Genomic DNA, 23,510 nt, shown 5'->3' with positions numbered 1-23,510 from the left:
AGAGATATGGAAAAATGACACGAATGGATCCGCAATAAAAATTGAATATATAAATATATATAAAGTATAAGTGTACATTTAAGAAAGTTAAATATACTAACACCATAGGTTTTATTAACTCATGGAAATGTATATACTGTAGTTTCCTTAAGACAGAGACACGATTTGTAATCCGAATATGCAAAATGAAACTCTTGAATCTGTAATAACAATTATATGAATTATCTTTTTTTTAACAATAAAAGTTTAAATAATTTTTTAAAAGAATAGAATAATAGAATATTGGAATAAAGAATGGAATGGAATGTAGGATAGAATAAACAATTGCTTGTTTCCTTTTCATTGAATTAAAAATTAATTTAATTTCATTTTTTAATTTCAAGAGATTTATACGATCTGAAGAGAAACCAGAGTAAACAAAAATAACTCCCTCAGAAAATAACATTATAGATAAAAATTTATAAATGCACAGAAATGGACAAAAAGCGATGGGAATTAAAGGAACAAGTGATTCAGAATTTAATGAGACGTGGAATAATTGGTACAGGTGGATAGAGAATTGAAACAATGTAATGTGATACAATGTGTTAAAGCATGCAAAAATGGATAAGTACATAAATATGATCTGTAAGGGTATACAAAAATGGATGGATTATAAATGTAGCTATCTACATATCTATCTATATATTTTCATATATTTATACACATATATATCTATATCTATTTATACCTATATACTTATATCTATCCATCTATTTTTTTAAATATAAATAAACTTGTTTGTAAAATAAGAAACATAAGAAAATAGGTAAAGATCTGTAAAATGTATTGTGATATACTGTATATATACACTGCTCAAAACAAATAAAAGGGAACCCTTAAACAACACAATATTACTCCAAGTCAATCAAACTTCTGTGAAATCAAACTGTCCACTTAGGAGGCAACACTGATTGACAGTCAATTTCACATGCAGTTCTGCAAATGGAATAGTTGTGCAAATGAAATATTCAATGAGAATATTTCATTCATTCAGATCTGGGATGTGTTATTCGAGTGTTCCCTTTATTTTTTTTGAGCAGTGTATTTTAATTTCAAAAATTCAATTAATAAAACTTCAATGTTTTAAACATCTGACTTTTGTTTTGTTTAATAATAATAATAATAATAATAATAATAATAATAATAATATTTTAAACTTTATTTTTTGTGCAGTGTGTTTTAATTTGAAAAATTCAATTAATAAAACTTCAATGTTTAAACCTCAATGTTTTAAACTTTAAAAATTTCAATGAGAGAAATCCTGCTTTAAATATTCCAAATATTCTCAGCATCTATATTCCAAATATTCTCAGCATCTGCAACATCTGTCGGTGGCGACCTCGACATTTGTACCCTCCGCAGCCTAGAGGTAGAGTTCTTGCTTCACAATCAGGAGTTCGATCCTAGGTAGAGGCAGATGTAGGGTCTCCTGCTTGAGCAGGGGGTTTGGACTAGATGACCTTGTAAGGTCCCTTCCGACTTTTGTTAATCTGGTAAATCTACTGTAGTGGCTATAAATCAAACCGATGCAAATCCTTTCGCCTTCTTTATCTGACTTGTCTTGACCTGGAGAGTGGCTTTTCCCTATAGGACTCATACAGAGACAGCGTGACCACCCTCCCTTGATTGTATGCATTTTCATCTGTTGTTTCTCACTCCCAAAGTCTGGATATGCATGCTTGGATTGGCATCTGTCACTCTCTTCCAGTGACGTCCCCCCCTGCAGACCCCACAGAAAACCAAGAACAGGGACTCTTGCAGAGACGCAGCGGCGGCGACCCTCCTCCGCGGGAGGGAAATCAGCCTCCTGGAACGGCCCCTCCTCTTTTTAAGCCCCCTTTGAAGCCTGCTGTTGCCTCCCTCGCTGGAGGAGGGGGCCGCCCTCTGTGCACGCTCAGGAGCCGCCCTCTCCTTTTGCAAGGGAAGGCGTTTGGTCCGGAGCCAGGGCGCAGGAGGAGCGGCCGAAGGAGGAAGCCGCGCCAGTCACGGGGGTGTGTGGTTGTGTATGTGTGTTGTGGCGCGCCGCGGGGCGCCGGGGCCCTTCCCGGCCCAGGTCTCTCCGATGCCCCCGCCCTGCTAAACCCCGGCGCCGCCCGCCCCTCGCCGGAGGGTAGGGGAGCCGCGCCTCGGAGCTCTCTCCGGAGAGGAAGGAGGAAGGGCGGCCGCGCGGCTTTTGCGCTCCGGAGGAAATCCCGCCGCCCCCCCGCTCCCCCCGCCGCCTTTCGTTCTTCGCTCGCCCCTTTCCCTTTCTTTCCCCGTTCGCTTTCTTTTTCCCTTTCCTTTTCCCTTTCTTCCCCCCTTTTTCTTTCTTTCCCCGTTCTCTTTCTTTCCCTTTCCCTTCTTCTTTCCTTCTTTCTTTCCCGTTCTCCCCCTTCTCTTTCTTTCCCTTTCTCTCCATTCCCTTTCTTCCCCTCTATCCTTTATTTTCTTTTTCTTTCTTTCTTGTTTTCTTTCCTTCTTTCTTTTCTTCCTTCCTTCCTCTCTCTCCCCTTCCCCCCTCGCCATGCTCCCTCGGGACCCCCCGGCCACGCTGGTCTCCCCCTGGGAGCGCGGGCTGGTGCTCTCCTCCTGCGGGCTCTCGGTGCTGGGCTGCTGCCTTCTGCTGGGCACCCAGGCCCGCTGGCCGGAGCTCCGGACGCGGCCGCGGCAGCTGCTCTCGTGCCTCTCCGGGGCCGACCTGCTCTCGGCCGCCTCCTACGCCTACGGGGTGCTGAAGGACTTCCAGGCCTCGTCGTGGGACTGCGTGGCGCAGGGCGCCCTCTCCACCTTCGCCAACACCAGCTCCTTCTTCTGGACCGCCGCCATCGCCCTCCACCTCTACTGCTCCCTCGTCCGCGGCTCCAGCGGCGCCGGCCTCCTCTGGCCCTTCCACCTGGTGAGGTGGGCACCCCTCCCCTCCCTCTCACGGCCTCCTGACCCCCCCCCATATGCAAGATCGCAGGGGACTAGCGCTTTGCCAGGCCCCTTGGAGCTTGAACCCACCCCTCCCTTCCATCCCCCTGCCTCATGTCTCCCCACCTCATATGCAAGATCACAGAGGACTAGCGCCTTGCCAGGCCCCTTGGAATTTGAACGCACCCCTCCCTTCCATTCTCCTGCCTCCTATCACCCTCAAATGCAGGATTGCAGAGGACTAGCACCTTGCGAGGTCCCTTGTAGGGGGGGCGGCGGAGGAGGGACCTACCCCTCCCTTCCATCTTCTGCCCCCCTCCCAAATGCAGGATTGCAGAGGACTAGGGCCTTGCCAGGCCCCTTGGGGTGTGAACCCACCTCTTCCTTCCATCTCCCTGCCTCCTGCCCCCCCCCCCCCATATGCAAGATCACAGAGGACTAGCACCTTGCAAGGTCCCTTGTAGTTTGGGGTGTGTGGTGGAGGAGGGACCTACCTCTCCTTTCCATCTCCCAGAGTCCTGCCCCCCTCCAAAATGCAGGATCGCAGAGGACTAGCACCTTTTGAGGCCCCTTGGGGTTTGAACCCACCCCTCCCTTCCAGCTCCCTGCCTCCTGCCCCCCCCCCATCTGCAAGATCACAGAGAACTAGCACCTTGTGAGGCCCCTTAGTGTTAGAAAGAAAAGCTGGGCCCAAATAAAGGGCTTGCATTTTTTTAAAAAAAGTGGGTTTTTAAATTTTTCTCCACAATTCCATTATACAGATTTATTTATCTATTCATTCATTCATTCATTCATTCATTCACTGCTTGCTTGCTTGCTTACTTACTTTTAATTACTTACTTATTTAATTAGTTATTTATGTATTTCTTTGCTTATTTATTTACCTGCTTATTTATTTGCTTATTTGCCTCTCTCTCCCCCCCTGTCTCTCAACACACACTCCCCCCCCCCTTTCTTTCATCCAAGTTCCTAAGGAACAAAACACACATTAATATTTTTTTAAAAACTCTGAAAAGAAGAACAATTTAAAACCCACAATAAAAATCGTATGTTTCGTTTATGGCCAGATCTCGAAGGTGTATCCTCTAATCAATGCAAACATACCTTAAAATATATCGATAACATACATATTTATACATTTGAATTCGATCGGTCAATGCTCAGTGTCTTATTTTGGGTCTATTTTCAACTCCTGTTGCCAGTCTGTATTTCTTTTTTCCTTTAGACCAGTGTTTCCCAACCTTGGCAACTTGAAGATATCTGGACTTCAACTCCCAGAATTCCAGATATCTTCAAGTTGCCAAGGTTGGGAAACACTGCTTTAGACTCCCCTCCCTCTGTCTCCATCTCATCCTTCTACAGTCTAACTCCTTCTCTCTTCCTTCAACTTCTTTCTCCTCCTCCTCTCCCTTCACTTTTCGACTTCCTCTCCCTCCCTCTTTGCCTTTCCCTGAATGTGTCTTATCCTAGCTCATCTCATATTTAACAGACTGGTGGTATATTCCAAACCAGTGTCTTTCCTGAAATTATTTTATTTTTATATCATTTCTATGTACATAACTCTTTAGTCTAGATATGTGTTACCAATCTAATGCTTCTCCTTAACCTAGTTTCGTCTCCTGGGTCTACCACCAATTAATTCAATTTTTATTCCAAATTAATTGCTATGGCTTCACTTTACAAGATATTATATATTAATTTTGAGCCATATTGCTTTCTCGCCTTGCATTTAACCATCCCCAAAAAGAATGGGACTAACAATTCATAATAATCTTTATTATTATTATTTGTTTATTTTTAAACATCCTTCTCTTTCCAATTCCCCAGTGATTTTGACCTGCCTTGTGAAATACAACACACACACACAATTTTTAAGCAGGAATGAGATGGGAAGAATGCGAAGAAGGAATTTTTTAAAAGGGAGTTGTTGTTTTTTTTAGTTTGAGGATTGCCAATTGGAAGTTCTCTGTTTTATTTCACCGATCGTAATTAGGATATTCGGGCTTTATTTGAAGAGGTTATTTGATTCAAGGACTTTAATGGTTGGAAAGGCCAATGAATCCCACCCCCAATGCTGCAGCGCTTAGCTTGCAAAAAAAAATTGCACCCCTCCGCTTCACATCAAAAGTCTGCCTCTTTGCTCCCACTTCCCATAAGCCACAGCCAGCCAAAGTCAGAGCCAAGGAGCTGTAGTTTCCCAAATTCTGCCTCCCTTTTTGTTGCTGAGACAATAGGTTTTAGAGATAAACCTGTTTTTCCAATCCAACAATGTTAATTTAGAAAGGTAAATGAAACTTCTAAGGAACCCAAGAAAAACCTGTTTTTGCTTTCAAAGGCCATTTTATAGTCTACTTTCTTCTTCTTCTTCTTCTTCTTCTTCTTCTTCTTCTTCTTCTTCTTCTTCTTCTTCCTTTTCTTCTTCTTCCTCCTCCTCCTTCTTCTCCTCCTTCTCCTCCTCTCCCTCCTCCCTCCTTCTTTCTTCTTCTCCTTCTTGTTCTCCTTCTTCTTCTTGTCCTCTTCCTCCTTCTCCTCCTGCAAAATTACGGTAATCCTCAGATTTGGTGGAAAAGCAAAAAGCTGCTGCATCCTCCCTTCTCTTTCCTTGCGTCATCTTAACACCCCTACAAGGTAGACCAAAGTGAGAGATGCCAAATGCTACCAAGTCTCCAGGAATGTTCCCTGTCCAATGGGCCCATGTAATCATGTTTGTTGGAAAATACTTGTATAATTTCTTTGAAGCAAGTTGGAGCAAAGAGAGGTTAAAAGTTGCATTTTTATCTTTGGCACTGTGGTGGAAAATAATAATAGTAGTAGTAGTAATAATATTAGTATTAATGATGATGATGATGATGATGATGATGATGATGATAATAATAATAATAATAATAATAATAATAATAATAATAATAGATTGTTATCCAGGCAGCAGATTCCCCCTCTCCATGCTCTGGAGAATCCATTGTCTTTCGAGACTGAAGGATGCCAGTGCAATACTACTACTACTACTACTACTACTACTACTACTACTACTACTCTACTACTACTACTACTACTACTAATAAAATAAATAATAATAAATAATAATAACAAAAAAACCCCATAATTATTGATCCCCACAGAGAGGGTCCGCAACTTGAGTGTCCTCCTCGATCCACAGCTCACATTAGAGCACCATCTTTCAGCTGTGGCGAGAGGGGCATTTGCCCAGGTTCGCCTGGTGCACTTCAGAATGTGGCTGTGAGAGCAATTATGGGCTTTCCCAGACACACCCATGTGTCATCAACACTCGGCAGCCTACAGTGGCTGCCAATCAGTTTCTGGTCACAATTCAAAGTGTTGGTTATGACCTATCAAGCCCTACATGGCATCGGACCAGAATACCTTCGGAACTGCCTTCTGCTGCACGAATCCCAGTGGCCGATTAGGTCCCACAGAGTTGGCCTTCTCTGGGTCCCATCGACAAAACAATGTTGTCTGGTGGGACCCAGGGGAAGAGCCTTCTCTGTGGCGGCCCCGACCCTCTGGAACCAACTCCCCGCAGAGATCAGAACTGTCCCCACCCTCCTCGCCTTTCATAAGTTGTTGAAAACTCACCTTTGCCGCCAGGCATAGAGAAATTGACACCTCCCCTAACTACTTGGTTTATGTATGGCTTGATTGGGTTGTGTGATTACAGTATTTTATTATAAGGGTTTTTAAAATTGTGTTTTAAATATGGGATTTGTACATTGTTTATTATTAATAATAATAATAATAATAATAATAATAATAATAATAACAATAACAATATGATGATGATAATCTATTGACAATCCAAACTGTACGTGTGAATCTCCCACAGGCCCCGCCCCAGCGCATGTGTGCACGACCCCTGCCCATGGCCTTCCCCCTGCACATGGGCCCGTGACATCCCCCCACCTCCTGCCTGCCCCTGTGCATGCATGCCCAAACCCTGCGCATATGCCCCCCGCATGCCCCACCCCCTGCACATGTATAACAGACATTTGAAGGCCAGCTGGGAGGCGCATGATCATGCGCGGCAGAGCTAAACTGGGGTGACGGCTCGCATGCCGTCAGGGCACCGCGTGTCACTTCTGGCCCGCCTGCCATAGGTTCACCATTACAGCTGTAGGATCTCCCGCTTGGGCAGGGGGTTGGACTAGATGACCTCCAAGTTCCCGTCCGACTCTTTTAATCTGTAAAGACTTCCGGTCTGCCTGAACTACCCAGAAACCAAGAAAGCAGAAATTTCACCAAAGAAATAGGCGCCTTGGACTGTCCCTCCCGTCAATATAATAATAAGAACAACAGAGTTGGGAGGGACCTTGGAGGTCTTCTAGTCCAACCCCCTGCTTAGACAGGAAACCTTACACAGGTTCAGACAGATGGTTATCCAACATCTTCAAAACTTCCAGTGTTGGAGCATTTACAGCTTCTGGAGGCAAGCCGTTCCATGGATTAATTGTTCTGACTGTCAGGAAATTTCTCCTTAGTTCTAAGTTGCTTCTCTCCTTGTTTAGTTTCCACCCATTGCTTCTTGTCCTACCCTCAGGTGCTTTGCAGAATGGGTTCACTCCTTCTTTGTGGCAACAAAAATATGAGCCTGGCTTTGCGCGATGGGTGGTGGAATCCCACTTCTGCAATCTGAGCCCTCAGAGAATGGGCGGCATATAAATTCAATTAATTAAATTAAAATTATTTATTTATTTACAGTGGTACTTCTACTTATGAACTTAACTCATTCCGTGACCAGGTTCTTAAGTAGAAAAGTCTTTTCCGTCCTGTTTCCTCCCAGGAGATTCCTAGAGAGGCCCCACTGGGGCTTCTCCCTGCCTTTTCCGGTCCTGTTTCCTCCCAGGAGATTCCTAGAGGGGCCCCACGGAGGCTTCTCCCCGCCTTTTCCGTCCTGTTTCTTCCCAGGAGATTCCTAAAGGGGCCCCACGGAGGCTTCTCCCCACCTTTTCCGTCCTGTTTCCTCCCAGGAAATTCCTAGAGAGGCCCCACAGAGGCTTCTCCCCGCCTTTTCCTTCCTGTTTCCTCCCAGGAGATTCCTAGAGAGGCCCCACGGAGGCTTCTCCCCGCCTTTTGCGGCCGTTTCTTCCCAGGAGATTCCTAGAGGGGCCCCACGGAGGCTTTTCCCCTCCTTTTCTGGCCCTGTTTCCTCCCAGGAGATTCCTAGAGGGGCCCCATGGAGGCTTCCCCCCCTTTTCCAGCCCTGTTTCCTCCCATGAGATTCCTAAAGGGGCCCCACGGAGGCTTCTCCCCACCTTTTCTGTACTGTTTCCTCCCAGGAGATTCCTAGAGAGGCCCCACAGAGGCTTCTCCCCGCCTTTTCCATCCTGTTTCCTCCCAGGAGATAACTGGAGAGGTCCCACAAAGGCTTCTCCCCACCTTTTCCGTCCTGTTTCCTCCCAGGAGATTCCTAGAGGGGCCCCACGGAGGCTTCTCCCCGCCTTTTCTGTGCTGTTTCCTCCCAGGAGATTCCTAGAGAGGCCCCACAGAGGCTTCTCCCTGCCTTTTCTGGTTACAGTTTCAGAGGCTCGGGTTTGTAAGTGGAAAATGGTTCTTGAGAAGAGGCAAAAATATCTTGAGCATCTGGTTCTTATCTAGAAAGGTTCATAAGTAGAGGCGGTCTTTGGTAGAGGTACCACTGTATTTATTTATTGGACTTTTATGCAGCCCCACTCTGAGGACTCGGGGCGGCTTACAACATATAATAAAACAATATTAATTCAAGTTGGAGGGTTTTTTTAAAAAAAAACTGTCATATTTTTCTGTTTGAGGGGTGTTGCGGAAAGCAACGGCTTCCACATTTGAGCAGTGAAAAATTAATTCAGGGACGTTACCCTCCTTGGCTATTCAGGGAACAGCCTAGAAGATTGGGTTGCAAATAACCTACAAAATTGTATTAGTGAAATGTCAGCCACTTAGCTTGTGACTAGGCCGTATTTATAGCTCGGTGTGCGTGTGTGTGTGTGTATTTTACAACTCGAGCTAATTTTAGACAGCCACTTTGGTTGAGAAAAGCACTGAGGCTGTTCGGCAACGCTGCTAGGTTTAGGTGATCCGCTCTGCAATTCCTTCAAACTGGACAAGAGGAGGCTGGATCGCAATGATAATCCAATGATAATTCCCGTTACCGGCACCGCTGGTGGGCTGCGCACACTGTTTCACTTCTCCTGTGTGCGCGCGTGCCCATCCAAGCATGTTTTTGCTTCTGCGCATGGGCAGGAAGCAAAATCTGATGAGGGGATTGAGTGTGCGAGAGAGATTTGGGCGATTTTTTTGCTTCCGCGCATGCACGAAAGACAATTTCCTTGTGTGTCCAATCACACTTGGCCAATAAAGAATTCCTATCCTATCCTATCCTATTCTATTCCATTCCATTCCTATTTTCCTCTATCCTATTCTATTCTATTCTATTCTATCCTACCTTATCGTATTCTATCCTATTCCATTCCATTCCTATTTTCCTCTATTCTGTTCCGTTCCATTCCTATTTTCCTCTATCCTATCCTATCCTATCCTATTCCATTCCATTCCATTCCTATTTTCCTCTACTCTGTTCCGTTCCATTCCTATTTTCCTCTATCCTATCCTATCCTATTCTATTCCATTCCATTCCATTCCTATTTTCCTCTATCCTATCCTATCCTATCCTATTCCATTCCATTCCATTCCTATTTTCCTCTATCCTATCCTATCCTATCCCATTCCATTCCATTCCATTCCTATTTTCCTCTATCCTATCCTATCCTATTCTATTCCATTCCATTCCATTCCTATTTTCCTCTATCCTATCCTATCCTATCCTATTCCATTCCATTCCATTCCATTCCTATTTTCCTCTACTCTGTTCCGTTCCATTCCTATTTTCCTCTATCCTATCCTATCCTATCCTATCCTATTCCATTCCATTCCATTCCATTCCTATTTTCCTCTACTCTGTTCCGTTCCATTCCTATTTTCCTCTATCCTATCCTATCCTATTCTATTCCATTCCATTCCATTCCTATTTTCCTCTACTCTGTTCCGTTCCATTCCTATTTTCCTCTATCCTATCCTATCCTATTCTATTCCATTCCATTCCATTCCTATTTTCCTCTATCCTATCCTATCCTATTCTATTCCATTCCATTCCATTCCTATTTTCCTCTACTCTGTTCCGTTCCATTCCTATTTTCCTCTATCCTATCCTATCCTATTCTATTCCATTCCATTCCATTCCTATTTTCCTCTATCCTATCCTATCCTATTCCATTCCATTCCATTCCTATTTTCCTCTACTCTGTTCCGTTCCATTCCTATTTTCCTCTATCCTATCCTATTCTATTCCATTCCATTCCATTCCTATTTTCCTCTATCCTATCCTATTCTGTTCCTTTCTGTTCCATTCCATTCCTATTTTCCTCTATCCTATCCTTTTCTGTTCTAATTAATTAATTAATTAATTGGATTTGTATGCCGCCCCTCTCCAAGGACTCGGGGCGGCTCACAACATATATAACAGACAACAATAAAATCAATCCAATTAATACATAAAAACAATCCATAAAAATCTACTTTAAAAACTTCCATTACCATTCCTTCAACAATCGTGCTAAAAACATTTATTGGTCGGGGGGGAGATCTAGAAACCCCAGGCCTGGAGGCAAAGATGAGTTTTTAAACTCTTTCAGAAGGCAAGGAGGGTAGGGGCAGTGCGAATCTCCAGGGGGAGCTGATTCCAGAGGGCAGGGGCTGCTACAGAGAAGGCTCTTCCCCTAGGCCCCACCAGCCGGCATTGTTTGGTCGATGGGACCCTGAGGAGACCCACTCTGTGGGACCTCACCGGACGCTGTGATTCGTGTGGCAGAAGGCAGTCTCGGAGATAATGTGGTCCAATGCCATGTAGGGCTTTATAGGTCATAACCAACACTTTGAATTGTGTCTGGAAATCGATCAGCAGCGTATGCAGTCCGCGGAGTGATGACAAGATATGGGCATATCTTGGAAGGCCCAAAACCACTTGCGCGGCTGCATTTTGGACGAGCTGAAGTTTCCGAACACTCTTCAAAGGAAGCCCCATGTAGAGAGCATTGCAGTAGTCGAATTTAGAGGTGATAAGGGCATGAATGATTCTATTCTGTTCTATTCCATTCCTATTTTCCTTTATTCCATTCCATTCTATTCTATTCCTATTTTCCTGTATTCTATTCCCCCTCAAAACTTTTTTTTCTGCTTTGCTCTTCAAACAAGCTCTCTGTGGTGGCCTAGAGGGGGCGCTCTCGCCTCGTAATCAGGAGGCTGTGAGTTCGATCCTAGGTAGACTTGGGGCAGGATGAGAATATAGCTGTGGGGGGGGGGAACCTCCACATTGGCGACAGGGAAGGGCAATGGGCCAGTAATCACTCAAACCTCCATTCCGTTGCTCCGACTCCACTCTGCAGGGGATTATGGGCTCATTAAAAGAGGATGACGATGACGACGACGATATGAACAAGCTCTGCCAATTTTACATTCTAATCTGCACATCTATATCTCCTATATCTTCTCTTCTATCCCTATATCTTTTCTGCTATTCTCTCATAGTTATATTTTATTCCTATATTTTCTTTTCTCTTCTTTTTTTAATACATTCTACTCGAGTATATCGTCTATAACCTTCATTATGTATTATTGTGCATTGGACAAAACTAATCAATCAATCAATCAATCAATCAATCAATCAATCTGGCATCTATCTTCAAAGAGTCCCCAAACTCAGAAAGTTGATTCTGCCCAGTTTGATGGCTCCAAATCTTTCTCCCCTCGCCTTTCTCTCTCTCCTATTTGCAGCTGGGGGGTTCCTTTGGGCATCACTGCCGCCGCCGTCTCTTTGAAAAAAATCGGTTACGACGCCTCGGATGTCTCGGTTGGCTGGTGTTGGATTGACATCAACGCCGAGGATCGGCTCCTGTGGATGCTGCTGGCCGGGAAGTTGTGGGAAATCCTCGCTTACGTGACTTTGCCGTTTCTTTACATCCTGATCAAGAAACACATCAACCGAGCGGTGAGTATTCCGAGTGGGGTCGGCTTGGGTGAGCTTATTTATTTATTTATTTTGGGGGAGGAAAATAGAGGGGGGAAAATCTGCCTACCAGGTTAGTATCTGGCTAGCGTCCTTAGTTTGGTCAACTTCTTTCTTTCTTTCTTTCTTTCTTTCTTTCTTTCTTTCTTTCTTTCTTTCTTTCTTTCTTTCTTTCTTTCTTTCTTTCTTTCTTTCTTTCTTTCTTTCCTTCCTCCTTCCTTCCTTTCTTCCTTCCTTCATTCATTCATTCTATTTTTTAATGCCACCCTTCTCCCTAGACTCAGGGCACCTTACAACATGTTAGCAATAGCACTTTTTAACAGAGCCAGCCTATTGCCCCCACAATCTAGGTCCTCATTTTACCCACCTTGGAAGGATGGAAGGCTGAGTCAACCTTGAGCCGGTGATGAGATTTGAACCACTGATCTGCAGATCTACAGTCAGCTTTAGTGGCCTGCAGTACTGCACTCCACCCACTGCGCCACCTTGCCACTTATACAGACGTTCCTCAATTTAACAATGGTTAATTTGGAAGGGATCTTGGAGGTCTCCTAGTCCTTGGTTAAGGACTTAAACTTTATGTTCTAAAATCCAGTCAGAATGAAATGAATAGCCTTTTCTTTTCTTTTCTTTTCGGAACAATCTAATAAGCATTTGTAGCAAATGGCCTTGTTTACTCCAAGCTGTCTCTTCTCTCTCTCATGCATTTCTCTTTCTTTCTGGGGCATCCTCTCTCCTTCTCTCTCTCTCTCTCTCTCCATCTGTCTGTCTACTGATCTCTAGTTATCTATCTCTAGCTCTCTATCGCATCATTTGTCTGTCTTTCTATTTCTCTCTCTCTCTCATCTTTGTCTCTATTCGTCTGTCAGTCTGTATCCATCCATCCATCTATCTATCAATCATCCCTTCCTGATGATGGTGAATGTGATTTCACCGAAACGTCGCACAGACACTCAAAATATTACACGGGGTAAAACCCAAACTCAGAACAATATATATACAGTAATACCTCATGATACGAACTTAATTGGTGCAAGGAGGAGGTTCGTAAGACGAAAGGTTCGTAAGACGAAACATTGTTTCCCATAGGAAACAATGTAAAGTCAATTAATCCGTGCAACCAAAAAAAACCCTGCAAAAAAACGGCTTTCGGCGACTGCCGGGTTCGGGGGGGGGGGTGCTGGGAAGCCCCCCAGGCCGGCTGCGACCTTTTAAAACAGCCGCGTGGCTTCCCAGCTGTCTCCCGAAGCCGAACGCCAAAGCAGAACTTCGGCATTCGGCGTTCGGAGACAGCTGGGAAGCCGCGCAGCTGTTTTAAAAGGTCACAGCCGGCCTGGGGGGCTTCTCAGCAACCTCCCGAACCGAACCCGGGGTTCAGAAAAATTTTGCCTCTTCTTACGAACTATGTTCGAGTTACGAACCGGCGTTCGGGAGGCTTCTGGGAAGCCCCGCCGCCCGGCTGTCACCTTTTAAAACAGCCGTTGCCAGCCGAAGCGCCCCTTTTTGCGCTGGTGGGATTTTCCTGCAGCATCGCAAAATCCGGAGGTAGGGTTTCCCATGGAGGGGAGTTTCCCATGGAGGGGAGCCTCAGAGGAATCCGACCAGCGTGAAAACGGGTGCTTTGGCTGGCAACAGAAGTCCAGAGGCGGGGCATGCAAGCGGCGGCGGTGGGTTCGTAAGATGAAAATACTCCGGAAGAAGAGGCAAAAAAATCTTAAACCCCGAGTTCGTATCTCAAAAAGTTCGTATGATGAGGGGTTCGTAAAATGAGATATCACTGTATGTATGTATGTGTATATATATAAAAATTCAGCAAAAACATGTGGTACATACAGAACATAGTTTGTTGGCTATGAATAAATTAACTGCTTTGAAATGGCCCTGGGTTGGGCCTAGAGGCAAAAAGGAGCTGTGACATTCCTTCAATATACCAGGGTAATCCAACAGAAAAAACATATAGCTCCTCCTTGGTACAAAGCTGAAGGGATCAGATCTGGTGGCCTAGAGGTTAATTCTCTGCCTTACAAGGCAGAGGCCCCAGGATCAAATCCTAGTAAGGGTATGGCTAGCTGATGAGGCCAGAACAAGGCCAAAATAGCGCTATCCTAGTCTCCCTTAATTTTAAAAAATTCAGCAAAAACATGTGAGAGAGATATATATATATATACTGACCATCTGCGCATGCGCAGATGGTGTTTTTCTTCCGCCGCAGCAGCGAGGAGCCGAAGATTGGGGTTTCCCCGCCGCCCACGCAAACTCCTCGCTGCTGCCGCGCCCGCCGCTTGTCTTGTCCGCCCGCCGCTTGTCCGCCGCCTGCCTGCCCGCCGCTCGCCCGCCCTTCGCCCGCCCACGCCGTTCGCTCGCGCCGCTTCCCAGCTGAGTCCTGAAGCCAGAAGGCAAAGGCGAACTTCCGCGTTTGGCTTTGGGACTCAGCTGGGAAGCGGTGTTGGGGTTTCCCCACCGCCCACGCAAACTCCTCGCTGCCGCTCGCCCGCCCTTCACCCGCCCACGCCGTTCGCTCGCGCCGCTTCCCAGCTGAGTCCTGAAGCCAAACGCAAGAGGGGGAAGACCCAGGGAAGCCGCCCAGCAGCTGATCTGCCCGGCGCCATCTACGCATGCGTGGCCATAGAAAAAAGGACGCGCATGCGCAGATGGTGTTTTGACATCCGGGTTGAAAAATCGCGATATAGCCTTTCGCAATGATCGGGATCGCGAAACGCGGGGGATCACTGTATACCAGGGTGATTCGACACAAAATGTAACCCTTCCCTGGTACAGAGCTGAAGGGATTGGATACTGTAGCCTAGAGGATAATTCTCTGCCTTACAAGGCAAAGGTTGCAGGTTCAAGTCCCAGTGGGTATGGCTAGCTGATGAGGCCAAAATAAGGCCGAAATAGATCTATCCTAGTCTCCCTTAATTTTCAAAATTCAGCTTAAACATGTGACACATACAGATATAATTGTCGGCTATCAATAAAATTAACTGCCTTGGAAATGGCCCTGGGTTGGGCCGAGAGGCAAAAAAGGAGCTGTGATGTTCCTTCAATATACCAGGGTGATTCGACACAAAATGTAACCCTTCCCTGGTACAGAGCTGAAGGGATTGGATACTGTAGCCTAGAGGATAATTCTCTGCCTTACAAGGCAAAGGTTGCAGATTCAAGTCCCAGTGGGTATGGCTAGCTGATGAGGCCAAAATAAGGCCGAAATAGATCTATCCTAGTCTCCCTTAATTTTCAAAATTCAGCTTAAACATGTGACATATATATATATATATGTATGTATCTATCTATCTATCTATCTATCTATCTATCTATCTATCTATCTATCTATCTATCAATCATCTAATCTATTTCTCATCTCTATTATCCTTCCCTCCTTTCCTCCCTCCCTCCCATCCACACATCCATCCTCCCTCCCTCTGTCTGTCTGTTTGACTGTCTTATCTCTCTCTCTCTCTCTCTATCCCTCCCCCCCTCCATCTATCTATCTTTCTATTTATCATCTCGATTATCCCTCCCTCCTTTCCTCCCTCTTTCCTTCCCATCCATCCATCTAATCTCACCCTCTCCTGTTCCCCTCTTTTTCTTTCTCTGTCCATCTGTCTACCTTTTTGTTTTATCATCTATCACCTTTTATTTATTTATTCAATTTATATAGCCCCCCTCCCCGCATCTAGTCAATGGGCAACTTATCACATTTTAAAACCACAAGCCGTAGAGACCTCCAAAAGAATCATACATCTAACGGTAGAGGGCCCTTCCTGTTTTCTTTCCCAGCACGCAGCCCTCTCTGAGTATCGGCCCATTTTGTCCAGGAACCCGTCTTCCCAACCGAGAGCAGCCTCCGTAGCGGACATGAAGCTGACCTTAATTCCGATTATTTTCATCTTTCTGCGTATCTGGAGCACCGTTCGGTTTGTGCTGACCCTTTGTGGCTCTCCTGCAGACCAAAACTGGCTCCTGGTCATACTTCACGTGAGTTTCAAAAGATGACCTATAATAATAATAAAAGTAATAACAACAACAATGAACTGTTTTTTATATCTTTTATATATTATATTTTATAATCTATTCATTTATATTATCGAAGTGTATAAAATCATGCATGGGATAGAAAAAGTGATTAGACACTCCTTCCCTTCGTACCCAAATAAAAGAAAAATATAGAAACACTGCACCATAGATCGATGGAACATAAAACCCCTACAAACGAACTCGTACCTTTCTCAGAAATATCCAAAATGAATACAATATAGTATATGGAAGTAAAGAAAATAAACACACAATTCCATATACTAGATGCAAATACCTCATCTTACGAACTTAATTGGTTCCGGGAGGAGGTTCGTAAGGTGAAAAGTTCGTAAGACGAAACAATGTTTCCCATAGGAAACAATGTAAAGGCAATTAATGCGTGCAAACAAACAAAAATCGCAAAAAGGGCGCTCTGCTGGGCATCACCGCCCGGCTGTCACCTTTTGAAACAGCCGTGCGCTTCTTGGGGTTCTCCCGAACGCTGAACCTGGAAGTTCAATAAACAATATAAACAATATAAAATACAATCTAAACAAACCAAACATACAAAACATACAAAGAAAAAAAAAGTAAGAAAAAGGAAAGTAGATAGACAAATCAGTTTATAAACCTATAGAACATATAGAGCATTCAATTTCAGTGATGTTTGATATATGCACTTAGATAGTTATTTGCTTATCATCAGTTAACATTTTCTTTCACTACATACATATATTTATTTGTTGTATAAGAGACATAATTTGTCAAGCATGTTGTTGACTATCACTATCAAGCGACCTAGTATTAAGTACAGTAGTACCTTGTGATACGAACCCCTCGTCATTCAAACTTTTCGAGATACGAACCCGGGGTTCGGAAATTTTTTGCCTCTTCTTACAAACTCTTTTCGCCATATGAACCCGCTGCTGCGAACGCCAAACCCGGAAGTTCGGCAAAAGTTTGGGTTCGGCGTTCGGGTTCGGGAGAACGCCGAGAAGCCCACTGGCTGTTTCGGAAGGTGACAGCCGGACGGCGGCGCTTCTCGGCCGCCTCCCGAACCTGAACCTGAACTTTTGCCAAACTTCTGGGTTCGGCATTCGTGGTGGCATTGTTTTGTTGACGGGACCCGGAGAAGGCCAACTCTGTGGGACCTAATCGGCCATTGGGATTCGTGTGGCAGAAGGCGGTTCCGAAGGTATTCTGGCCTGATGCCATGAAGGACTTTATAGGTCATTAACAACACTTTGAATTGTGATCGGAAACTAATTGGCAACCAGTGCATGTCCAGTGCATGTGGGTTGAGGCGGGCAGGATTCCCTTGAGTACCATTTGTTGGGGGTCAGGGGAAAGGGAGGGTCTTGCCTTCTCTTTCTACTCAAGATCTCCATGGACAATTGGTGGGCCACTGTGGGACACAGAATGCTGGACCCAATGGGCTTTGGCCTGATTCAGCAGGGCTCTTCTTAGGTTCAACAACAATAACAACAACAACAATAGGGCCTTGTGCATCCAGCTGCCTGCAGATGTACAGCAAAGGATTCTGGGGATTGAAGTCTGTTTAAAACTCTGTTTAAAAGTTCAAGAGGCCAATTTTTGTTTTGGTTTCAGAAGAAACATTAAAAATAAAATAAAAAATAAAATCCTCTCTCCATTTCCCGCCAGGGAGTTGGGAACACGTTCCAAGGGGCTGCAAACTGCATCCTCTTCGTCTTTTGCACCCGCGTTGTACGGAACAAGCTGTTTTTGTCTTTGTGCTGCTGGCGACGCGCGAACCCGGAGCCTCCTCCGCCGAGTTTGGAGACCAGCTTCCAGGCAGAGGTTCCCCCGTGGAAAGATGGGGAGCTGCAAGGCAGCAGCAATAGGGCAGGGGAAGAGTTATCCAGCCCCTGAACGTTGGCTGGCCTGTATCGGGATGGAAATCGCCTTTTTGCCTGATGGGATTTTCACTGTGAGTGTTTTTTAAGCTTTTTAATTTTGCAAGGTGAGGGAATGGGATGGAATGGGATGGAATGGGATGGAATGGGATGGAATGGGATGGAATAGAATAGAATGCAGTGCAGTACAGTACAGTGCAAAAGTAAGAGAATAGAATACAGAATATTATAGAACAGAACAGAATAATACAATACAATACAATACAATACAATAGAATAATGATAAAATATAATGCAGAATAGAACGGAGCGCAGTGCAGTGCAATACAATAATAACAAAAGAATATAGAATAGAACAGAATAATACAATACAGTAATAATAGAATATAATGCAGAATAGAATAGAATGCAATGCAATGCGATGCGATGCAATGCAATAATAACAGAATAGAATGCAGAATACAATATAACAGAATAATAGAATACAATACAATAATAAAAGAATATAATGCTGAATAGAATAGAATAGAATAGAAAGCAATGCAATGCAATACAATAGAATACAGAATAGAATAGAACAGAATAATACGATACAATACAATAATAATAGAATATAATGCAAAATAGAATAGAATAGAGTTGGAAGGTACCTTGGAGGTCTTATAGTCCAACCTCCTGCTTAGAGGCAGGAAACCCTACACCACTTCAGACAAATGGTTATCCAACATCTTAAAAACTTCCAGTGTTGGAGCATTTACATCTTCTGGAGGCAAGCTGTTCCATTGATTAAATTGTTCTGACTATCAGGAAATCCCTCCTTAGTTCTAAGTTGCTTCTCTCCTTGTTCAGCTTCCACCCATTGCTTCTTGTTCTCCCCTCAGGTGCTTTGGAGAATAGCTTGACTCCCTCTTCTTTGTGGCAACCCCTGAGATATTGGAAGACTTCTATTCTGTCTCCCCTGCTCCTTCTTTTCATTAAACAGTGAAATTTTAAATGGCTGCTACTGCAAAAAGAATACATAAATAAATCTGGGATCAGGGGATAAATTCAGGTCTTCTAAATATTTATTTAGAATAGAACCTACAGAGGTCGTGCAATAAGGGTCCTACTACAAAAATAAAATCTATAAAAACTTTAAAAAAATAACTTAGCTCTTAGATACCCCCAATTTTGCCAATATCACCCAAATTTCAAAACAGTGCTTTATGTCCTGGATATAATTCCAATTTTTTTTTTTTTCATACAGATTTGATTTCCATCTGGAGTCAAGTGAAAATTCCGCAAAGTTTTGGTTTGATAATCATTTATTCGCCTCTGGCAAATAAAATCCACTTCCAGGCAACCAGGCTTGCAAAAAAACATAGAAATTAGTAACGAATTATAATGACCAACAATTGAGCCCAAAATTTCTGTTGCTAAGGGAGAACAGTTATAAAGTGAGTTTTGCCTCATTTTACGACCTTTCTTGCCATCGTTGTTAAGTGAATCCCTGCAGTTCTTAAGTTAGTCAGGATTGTTAATTGAATCTGGATACCAAATTTTGATCACCTGGTCATAAGGATTCAGCAATGGCCGTAAGCGTGAAAAAGGGTCACAACTCACTTCTTTCAATGCCGTTGTAATTTTGCATGGTTGTTAAAGATATAGCTGTACAATGAGGACTAGCTGCAAGGCTAATCGTGTTATATGGTTTCTGATTTTTCGACTAAAATGTACCTCCATCGGTCCTTGTTTGTGTTTTTTTCGGACAGGTAACAAAGATGCCAAGTGCCTATCTCGGATGATATTCATTCAACCTGAGGAAGAAGAGGGGGGGGGGGACTTTGGGACTTTTGGGTGGTTTTTTTTAAATAGAAAAAGAAAAAAACATTAAGATTTTGACCATAAAATGGTGAATTTGAAATTCCTCCAAATAAGCTTTCTCAGGGAGTTTGGATTTGGAGAGGGAGGGAGGGAGACTTGACTTGGCCTACTGGACAGACGGACGGACGGATAGACTGACTGACTTGATTGACTGGCGACTGACTGGACGGACTGACTGCGCTGACTTTCTGACTGATTGACTACATGGACTAATGTGACCGACTGACTGACGTGATTGACTGATGACTGACTGGAGGTACTGACTGACATTGACTGAATGGACTGACTGGCTGACTTGGCTGACTGACGACTGACTGACTGACTTGATTGACTGACTCCTGACTGGACGGACTGACTGTGCTGACTGACTGATTGACTGACTGACATTGACTGACTGGACTGACTAACTGCACTAACTGATTGACTACGTGGACTAATGTGACTGACTGACGCTGACTGACGTGATTGACTTGACCGACTAATTAACTGACTGGACTGACTGAATTGACTGGACGGACTGACTGTGCTGACTGACTGACATTGACTGACTAACTGCACTGACTGATTGACCACGTGGACTAATGTGACTGACTGACTGACTGAAGTGATTGACTTACTGATTGTCTGACTGACTGGACTGATTGACTGACTTGGACTGACTAGCCTGACCAGGGATGGATGTTGGGAGTTGAGCAATTGCTGCGTCCGAGATGGAGACCACTGGGTGATACAGTCTTTGCATCTGGGAGGACTGTGAGAGGACTGTGTATTGGTTAATTATGATTTTATCTCAAGCCACCCAGGAAAGCGACGGACTTACACATGTCTGGTTCCCGTTGGACACCCACAATTTTGGGGAATGCCGTTTTTTTGGCGTTTGAATAAATGCTGCATTATTTTATTTTTATTTTTTGGGCCAGATTGATTTTTCTCATTCTGTATACCTCACTACTCTCTCTGTGTTTTAAACACCAATGCAACAAAACTCTTAAACGTACAGATTAAAATTTAATTTTCCATCCGCCTTGTTGAAGGGATGGGGGGCTTTGAACAAAAGTGTGTTTTTTAAAATAAATAAATAAATAAGCTTTGAATCTTTCTTTGTCCACTCCGACTTTAATTCTCCACCCCACAGTTCAATTTAGAGAGAATGAGAAGGATGCTTCAAAAGTGTATCTCAGTATATACTGTGTTTCCCCCAAAATAACACCTTGTCTTATATTTTTTTGAACCCCGAAATAAGCGCTTTTTTTTAAGAGTTCAAAATGTTTTTGTTGCAGGCACAAATAAAAATGTGTGTTTTCTGTAGCAGTTCATTGATTTCATAAATGCTATAGTTTTTCTATACGTAGCATAAAGGTAAAAAAACGATATATGCAGTATTACGGTATCTTCATTTCACCTGTCAAAAGGTTTTTGTGGTTCCTGGTGTTTTCTTTTGTGTGGTCCAAATGGCTCTTTGAATGTTTAAGGTTGCCGACCTCTGCTCTAAGCCCGGGCCCAGCTGTGCATGCGTTTAAATATTTTCGGAGGAGGCCTAATTTTCGGGAGATGTCAGAAACACAGTATGTTTGTGGGAGTATGTGCAAGAGTGTTTCACGCTTTCGTTTTTGGTGGTTTGCTAAGTTTTTTAAATGGTTTTCACAACCTTCTTGTGTTTAAGTAATTTTTTTTACTCTTGTCTTGGTTTACTTTTGATTCCCATTTGGAGCTTCTGCACCAGAGACAAATTCCTCGGGTGTCTAAACACACTCGGCCAAATAAAGTGCTGCATTTTTTTGAGTATAACATGCACTGGAGTACCTTAGTTTTGGGAGAGGAAAATAGAGCGGAAAATCTATGTACCAGGTATTCATCTGGCTAGCGTCCTTAGTCTGGTCAGCTTCAGCACATTATTTTATCTTCTGGTTAGGGCTGAAAAAAACCTTATTTGGAGTGAGCAGGAATGAACAAAAGCCTGCAAAGTCTTATGGCTGGAAAATAAACTTCGGAGAGAGTAGCAATGAAAAATAATCTTTGGAGGGAGTAGCAATGAAAACAAGCTTGCAAAGACTTAGGGCTGGAAAAATCATCTTTGGAGGGAGTAGCAATGAAAAAATGCTGCAAGCCAGGGAAGATCGTTAGCACCTTGTTAGGACTGAAAAAACATTTTTCATGGGGAGTAGCAATGAAAACAAGCCTGCAAAGATTTAGGGCTGGAAAAAACCTTTGGAGGGAGTAGCAATGAATATAAGCCTGCAAAGACTCAGAGTTGGAAAAAAACCTTTTCAGGGGGAGTAGCAATGAAGACAAGCCTGCAAAGAATTAGGGCTGGAAAAAAAACTTATTTGGAGGGAGTAGCAATGAAAACAAGCCTGCAAGCTAGGAAGAGCCAGGAAGATCGTTAACACCTCATTAGGACTGGGAAAAAAGCTTTGAAAAAGCTACATTCAGAGTATAAGATGTATTCAAATTTTCAGCTTTTTTTGGGGGGGGAGTTGCATCTTACACTCCGAAAAATATGGCATTCAATCAATTTATCCATTTCATGCAAAAACAGGGCATTTAAATTAAATAAATAAGGAAAAACAGTCTGCCCCTTGGCAGACTGGGAAGAAATTGCGAATCCATTGGCTTAGAATCGGGATGGAAGACCACTAGGAGATCACCTGGTGCCCAGATACAGAGGAAAGTTGGGGGAAAAACCTTCCTGTACCAAAAATGGTGGGAAAATCCTGTGCAATGCCTGACAGTGGAACCCCCTGGATGTAAATTTATGCAAATTATGCAAAACAACTCCCTAACTGCCATTTCACTTTTCCCGGAATGTTCCCAGCTCCTTTCTCTGATTGGCTCTCACTGCTTCTCTAGCATTTTTCCTTCTTAAAAAAATAGACGGCTGTGGTTTTCCTCCTTTTTGTCCAAGAGACCCCACCTCAAAAACCCAGTAAGTTGGCTTTTGAAAAATAATTGGTAGCCTTAAAATCCAAAATCTGGGAAACTACTCCAGTAATGTAGTGTCAGGGAGAGTGCTGCTACGTTTTTTAAATTAACAATGTATTAATGTATTCTTTATCTTTTTGTATATGTTTTTTAAGATTCTTAATAAAAATATAAACGTATGAATTTAGGGAATTTATTTCCAACAATTAGGAACTGAACTGGACGCTCTCAAGCCAACGTTCAAAAAGGAAAGATGGGGGAAATCTTTAGCGGAGGTTCGCCTCCTCTCTTTCGATTTTCTCTAACAAGTTGGCAATGGGCTCTGTGGAGCCTCCATGATCCGCAGCAGTCTACCTTGGAACACGCGTCGTCAGGGAGAACAAATGGGCGAGATTCTCTGGCTGGATTCAGGGGAGAATCGTTTGTAAATACGGTCAAAGAATGAGCCAAGGGATAGGGCCTAGTTTGCTATTTCTCCCCCCCCCCAATTTTTGCTCAATCAGGTGTTTCCCTTGAGCTACCTGGAAAGATGGAGATCAAAGAGGAATCGGAACCCACCATCCGAGATAATGTGAGTTTGCTGAAGTTGTGGTTTATCTTGGACCCGTCGTCATTTCTGAGCTTCAGGGCAAAGCAGGGCAGGGAAATTGCCGAGAATTTCCGAAAATACCAATAGCATTTAGACTTATATACTACTTCGCAGTGCTTTTACAACCCTCTCTAAGAGGTTTACAGAGTCAGCCTATTGCCCGCCAACAATCTGGATCCTCATTTTTACCCACCTCGGAAGGATGGAAGGCTGAGTCAACCTTGAGCCGGTGGTGAGGTTTGAACTGCTGAACTACAGCTAG

General features: G+C 43.7%; 1 protein-coding gene across 3 annotated transcripts; it reads left to right on the top strand.

The window, feature by feature from the left end:
- The first annotated feature begins 2,023 nt into the window (after positions 1–2,023).
- GPR157 (G protein-coupled receptor 157) lies at positions 2,024–20,835 on the top strand. Of its 3 annotated transcripts, XR_011559722.1 has the most exons (6): positions 2,180–2,922; positions 11,752–11,965; positions 15,764–15,961; positions 17,663–17,948; positions 19,121–19,310; positions 19,626–20,835. XR_011559722.1 is itself a non-coding variant. In XM_070759235.1 (4 exons), the coding sequence occupies exons 1-4, from the start codon at positions 2,546–2,548 to the stop codon at positions 17,888–17,890; spliced, it is 1,017 nt and encodes a 338-aa protein (XP_070615336.1). In that variant the 5' UTR covers positions 2,189–2,545; the 3' UTR covers positions 17,891–17,950. The 3 variants fall into 3 exon arrangements, 1 of the variants encoding a protein (XP_070615336.1); XR_011559721.1 differs by lacking the exon at positions 19,121–19,310 and having other exon boundaries at positions 2,024–2,922; XM_070759235.1 differs by lacking the exons at positions 19,121–19,310; positions 19,626–20,835 and having other exon boundaries at positions 2,189–2,922; positions 17,663–17,950.
- Positions 20,836–23,510: the final 2,675 nt, after the last annotated feature.

This window comes from Erythrolamprus reginae, chromosome 8, assembly GCF_031021105.1.
Source record: "Erythrolamprus reginae isolate rEryReg1 chromosome 8, rEryReg1.hap1, whole genome shotgun sequence".
NCBI lineage: Eukaryota > Metazoa > Chordata > Lepidosauria > Squamata > Dipsadidae > Erythrolamprus > Erythrolamprus reginae.
Note: the sequence above shows the minus strand (reverse complement) of the source record. Positions and strands in the feature narration are given on the sequence as shown.

Coding starts and splice junctions, on each gene's coding strand:
- GPR157 (XM_070759235.1), top strand. CDS start 2,546: ATGCTCCCTCGGGACCCCCCGGCCACGCTGGTCTCCCCCTGGGAGCGC. Junction 2,923..11,751: donor TGGCCCTTCCACCTGGTGAG/GTGGGCACCCCT, acceptor TCCTATTTGCAG/CTGGGGGGTTCCTTTGGGCA. Junction 11,966..15,763: donor AGAAACACATCAACCGAGCG/GTGAGTATTCCG, acceptor TTTCTTTCCCAG/CACGCAGCCCTCTCTGAGTA.